The sequence below is a fragment of the Grammomys surdaster genome, unplaced genomic scaffold (assembly GCF_004785775.1).
Source record: "Grammomys surdaster isolate TR1022 unplaced genomic scaffold, NIH_TR_1.0 125562, whole genome shotgun sequence".
Classification (NCBI taxonomy): Eukaryota; Metazoa; Chordata; class Mammalia; order Rodentia; family Muridae; genus Grammomys; species Grammomys surdaster.
In genome coordinates, this window is record NW_021620409.1 from 440,446 (window position 1) to 446,246 (window position 5,801).

At 46.9% G+C, this 5,801-nt stretch overlaps 1 protein-coding gene and 1 pseudogene across 1 annotated transcript; both read right to left on the reverse strand.

Moving 5' to 3' along the window:
- Positions 1-2,144: 2,144 nt before the first annotated feature.
- On the reverse strand, positions 2,145-4,345 carry Il23a (interleukin 23 subunit alpha). The gene is made up of 4 exons (XM_028786710.1): positions 3,777-4,345; positions 3,453-3,557; positions 3,051-3,197; positions 2,145-2,948 (listed from the first exon to the last, which is right to left on the reverse strand). Exons 1-4 carry the CDS (start codon positions 3,936-3,938, stop codon positions 2,769-2,771), a joined length of 594 nt encoding a protein of 197 aa, XP_028642543.1. The 5' UTR covers positions 3,939-4,345; the 3' UTR covers positions 2,145-2,768.
- Positions 4,346-5,386: 1,041 nt separating this feature from the next.
- LOC114638299 lies at positions 5,387-5,487 on the reverse strand (annotated as a pseudogene).
- Between the last annotated feature and the right edge of the window lie 314 nt (positions 5,488-5,801).

Here is a 5,801-nt window from a genome sequence, read left to right on the forward strand (position 1 = left end):
TAGCTCCTTTCACTTTTTTTTTTTTGAGATTATGATATAATTACATCATTTTCCCTTCTCTTTCCTCCCTCCAAACCCTCCCATCTGCCCCTCCTTGCTCTCTTTCAAATTCAGGACCTCTCTCTCTCCATATAAATATATATATATATGTATAAATCCCCCTCCCTTTTTAATCTTCCACTCCTCCCCCCACCCCTCTCTCTTTTTAGGACAGGGTTTCACTTTGTAGCCCTGGCTGTCCTGGAATGCACTATGTAGACTAGGCTGGCCTTGTACTCAGAGATCCTACTGTCTCTCCTTCCAAGTACTGGGTTTAAAGCTCTGCACTGCTACACCTGACAGCAGAGTGGGTTGTTGTTTCTCCTCTTCCTCCTCCTCCAACTCTTCCCTCTCCCTCTCCCTCTCCCTCTCCCTCTCCTCATTTTTCCACCCCTCCTCCCCCTCCTCATTTTCCTCCCCCTCCTCCTTTTTTCTTTCTCCTCATTCTTCTTCACTTTTGAGGCTAAAGTTTTTTCTTTTTTTTAAAAAATATTTATGTATTTATTATATATGAATACACTGTAGCTGTCTTCAGACACACCAGAAGAGGGCATCAGATCTCATTACAGATGGTTGTGAGCCACCATGTGGTTGCTGGGATTTGAACTCAGGACCTCTGGAAGTGCAGTCAGTGCTCTTAACCACTGAGCCCGAAGCTAAAGTTTTAACTTGAGTACTAAACAATCTTCGTTCTGAAGGAGTCTACAGAGATCCTTAAGGGAGAATCACATGCCTTGGGAGTTACCTTCATCTTCCTGTAATGCTTAACCTGCTCAAAACTGAAGTCCTGGGCTAGGGCTAAAGCTCAGTGATAGAGCACTTGTCTAGCATACCTGAGACCTTGGGTTCAATCCCCAACCCTATGATAAAACTGAACTCTCACTTGAATCTGTGGTGAGTTGGGTTTCTGTCTTTGGTTACACACACACACACACACACACACACACACACACACACACACTCACACACACTCTTGGCCATGAAGTCAGGAAAGAAAGCAACAGATCGGGGAACATGTTGCCTACAGGTGTACTGCCCACTTCCTGACCTGAGTCCCATGTAATCTCTGCTTGGCCATCAGAGAAGCAGTACTGAGAGAGAAAGCCTACTTGTCTTAGACTATACTGCCAAAACCAGGTATGGCAGTTCATGTCTATAATACCAGCCCTTGGGAGGCTGAGGAAGGAGACCTGCCACAAGTGCAAAGCCTATTTGGGCTGTCTGAGAAGTCAAACCAAAAATTTACCAGTCTTGGTGGCACACCTGTGATCCTGAAGTAAGAGGATTGTTCTGAATTGGATATCATCAATGAATCAAGGAGTTCCAAGACTACATAGCAATACACTATTTCAAAAAACAAACACCAAAAATTCAAGCCAGGTGTGACACTGCCCTGAGGCAGGAAAACTGCCATAAGTTCCAGACAGGCTGATGGGAAACCATATTTTAAAACCGAAGTCAGGGGAGTTGTGGAAATGGTTTAGTGGGTAAAGCGCTTTCCAGGCAAACATGAAGACCAGAGATTGGAGCTCCAATATCTACATAAATAATGGATGGTCCTCATTCCCCACCTATAATTCCAGCCCTTGGGAGGCAGAGACAGGATCTCCAGAGCAACCTGACAAGGTAGCTTCAATCTGCTAACCAATCAATCTGCTAAGATAAGTTTGAGTGAGAGGCCTTGGCACAAAGCTGGGAGATGTGTCACACACCTTGAACCCCAGTGTTAAAGAGACGGAGGGCAGATCTGTGTTGAGTTCAATGCCGGCCAAGACTACATAGTGAGACTGTGTGTGTGTGTATGAAAACACTCAACATCAATTTCTGGTATCCACGATGCACAATGTATGTGCTCACAAAAGTGAACCTATATATACATACATGGACATCACACATACAGGTCAAAAAGGACTGAACATATTTGGGCAGTGGAGATACCATGTTGTCATTCAGTGAACTGGACACAAATGTGTCCACTCAGAACTCAGGATGCTCTGAGTCCTTTGACCTGAGGTGTCAGAGTAGAAGGGGTTCATATTGTTAGGGCCCTACTTTTCCCATCTCTCTTCTCTCCCAACTATGCTTAGAAATTAGACTCAGAGAGCCACATAAATAAATCTTTATTGAAAAAAATACATAATTCTTTATAAATAGAATAAATAACAATCCTCTAAACTGTTACAAGGATAAATAATATCAAAATTTCCCTTCCCGCTTAATAAATATGCAGCTTTGTCACAGGTCAGCATCACGTGTCAGTCTGTATTGGTAGTTCTGTTAGTTTTTAGTGACTAGATTCCGTTAGAACTGAGGGACTAAGCAGGCAGTTACCAGGCTTCTGTCTGGAGCACTGTGAGTCTGCACATTTCCCTGAGTCACTCAGAAAAGTATAACGTTCCTTTTATCTCCCTTTTCTTACTGGCCAAAGCCTGGGCTCACTTTTTCTGATGCTCTGGGCTTTCTCACAGTTCCCCCATGCCACCGCCCCCCTCCACTTTGGCCTTGCAGCTTCCAAGGCCAAGGGATGACTTCATTCCTCTTCTTCATCTCCTTCCTCTAGTGAGCTGCCTGCTCAGGGAGTTGTTGTTTTTCTCTTTAATAATGGTGCCCTTGCCCTTCACACGAAAGGAACAAAACAGGAACAAGTCCTAATGGGTTAATTAGCTTGTAGATGTCTGGGTTGATAGATTAGTCTTATCGTTGTAGCCATGGGAACCTGGGCGCCATCCTTAAGCTGTTGGCACTAAGGGCTCAGTCAGAGTAGCTGCTCCATGGGCAAAGACCCGGGCAGCTATGGCCACAAAAGCCTGGAGGCTTCGAAGAATCTTGGAACGGAGAAGGGGGCGCTGCCACTGCTGGCTGGGACTCAGGCTAGGCATCTGTTGAGTCTCCCAGTGGCGATCCTCTGGCTGAAGGACACAAGACACAGTCAGAAAGGATTCCAGATACCAAGCTCCTAGTTTCCATGTCAGACACTGGCTAGCCCCATCTTCCGGATCCCTGGTTCATACCTGGAGGAGTTGGCTGAGGCCCATTAGGGAGGTATGGAGCTGTTCCACGGGGCTGTCAGGGAGTAGAGCAGGCTCCCCTGTGAAGATGTCTGAGTTCAGCAGGTGCTTATAAAAAACCAGACCTTGGCGGATCCTTTGCAAGCAGAACTGGGAAAGAAGAAACCGATAAAGGCATATGGATCCTCTTTCCCAGTTCCCTGCCTTCCTTTCTTCCTCTGTTTTTCCTTGTTCTTTCTTTAGACAGCATTCCACTAACTTAGGCTTTGGCCTTAAACTTACTACTCACAGCTCAGGCTGGCTTCAAGCCCACCGTGGCTCCTTGTCATCTCATGCATAGCTACATGGTCACAATGACACCCAGCTTCCCTCCTCCTAGATACATCAACATCGGCTTAGTGGTACCTGGCTGTTGTCCTTGAGTCCTTGGGGATCACAGCCATCTCCACACTGGATATGGGGCACACTATTTTTAGTCTCTTCATCTTCTTCTTCTTCTCTTATTAGATCCTGGAATGGAGGGAGTGGGACCGGTGAGGTGAGGGACAGCTTTGCATTCCACACATCCACTGGCTCGAGACTCTCCCAGAAGCCCCAGTCTTCTGTCCTCTCTCATTCCATGATGGCCTTCAACCATCCAGATCCACCCAGGGTCACAGCTTACATTAAACCTACACCCTTGGAGGGCTTGGGAAGGTTTTCTGCATGGTTCCAGGAGCTGACACTTACCATATGTCCCACTGGTGCATGTGCGCTCCAGGCTAGTGTGCAGAGATTCCGAGAGAGCTGCTGGCACTGAGCCCAGTCAGGACTGCTACTCCTAGGCACAGCCAGGCCCTGAGCGGCCCAGGGCAACAGCCATAGCAGTATTACCGCTCTGCAATCCAGCATCTTGTTGCCTGCTTCTCAGATCTGGGTGGCTCTGTGATCTGCACCAGGCCTGTGGACCCTCTAATCTGCCTCCTTTCACTCTGAGTCTAACCCTGTAGTCTGAATTCTAAGCTGCTTCCTGATTTCTTCCTTTTGTCTCGCAGTCTCTTTTTAAGGTCCCTGCACTGTAAGGCCCGCCCTTTATTCTAGCAGGTGACTCAGAGCAGGTGGGATTCCCCTCCCTGCATCATCTCCCTCTTTGGAGAGCCCAGGTATGTGCCTCTGTTCCAAGGGAAATGAGTGGTGAGGTTGTTGTGGCTAGAGGCCTAGGTCGGGACACATGTGTCATGCTCTCCAGGAACACAGATGTCTGCAGAAGGGGCAGGGAAGTAATGGACATTTAAATGAATATCTCCAGTTCCTTCCTGTGTAATCTGTCTGATATTATTTTTTGCCTCTCAAGGCTTTATTCTTACCCAACCCCACTCTGATTTCCTCACTTCCTCTTGCCCGAGGAAAAACCAAAACAGCACTCATTCATCTCCAAATCCCATGGTGAGCTCAGATTTGAAGTTTGGTTCCTGTGTGATGCCTTCTGTGTGAGGCTGAGGCATTTCCTTCTCTCCATGTTCTTTTCCCTGGGTGATCCTGGTTTTGAAGGTGACAGTAGCCACAGAAGTATGTTGTAATCTGAGAAGCCGCATACGGACAGTAAGAAATGATTGCCCCCCATCAGGCCTTGCCTTGGAAAGGGCATTTCCCCAGGTAAGAATGCTGACTGACAGCCTCTTCATTTCTCAGCCCACTTAGCCTGCGGTTGCCATCGGTTCTGCGGGATTTAGGTAATGATTTTTCAGGGAGTCGAGGACTGGAACTTAAACACTGCAGCCCCTGCTCCCACTCCATAACTAGAAAGCGTAGACAAAAGTTCTGGGTGGTTGAAAGTACAGCAACAATGACCCGTGCTGGCCTTTCAGCCTATTGCATCCACGGGTAAAATCCACTGATGGCTGGTTGATTTCATCACCCTCCATGATGTAATACTCAGGGAAGCAGCTAGGAGAGAGAGGCTGGACGTGGGAGGAGAGGGTGGTCTGAAGCCGGGACTCCCCCAACCCCAGCGGAGGGTCCCTGAACAATCTGGACGTCAGAGTGAAGCCATAGATGACCACACGGGAGGCTCTCAAACGTTAACTTTTCCTCTGAGAGACAAGTTCTCAATGGGGGTGGGGGTGTCCCCTTTCACTTAGGACTCTTGTTTGGTTTTGGAGATAGGGGTTTCTCTGCGTATCCCTGGCAGTCTTAGAACTCATGGCTCAAAAAAATCAGATAGATTACACAGGAAAGATCTAGAGATGATATTAAGATGTACACCAGGCTGGCCTAGAACTAAGCGATCCCCCTGCCTCTACCTCCTGAGTGCTGGGATTAAAGCTGTGTACCACCTCTGCCTGAAGACTATTTTTTTTTTAATTATAAAATGCTTTATGAATTTGCATTTCATCTTTGCACAGGGCCCATGCTAATCTTCTCTGTATCCTTCCAATTTTAGTAGGGTGCTGCTGAAGCAAGTACCCTTTAGGTCTATTTTAAACTGCCCGCATGAAGCTTCTGGTTCAAATATTATTACTAGGATTCTGTGATGAGTCTGCCTACCTTTCGATGAAACATTTCCAGCATCTGAGAATCAGCTCAGTTTGGGGGAAGAAATGATTTGTCTACACAGGACAGATGTAAATGGAACAAGGGAATTCACAGGAGGATGTATAAGGGGAGTCTGCTTTATTTTGTACAATGTCTCATATTCTTTTGCTATGTCTTGTCACGGTCCTGAGAGTCCTAACAGATAAGAGGTAAAAGGTGAGGAGAAAGATAAGGAAATGG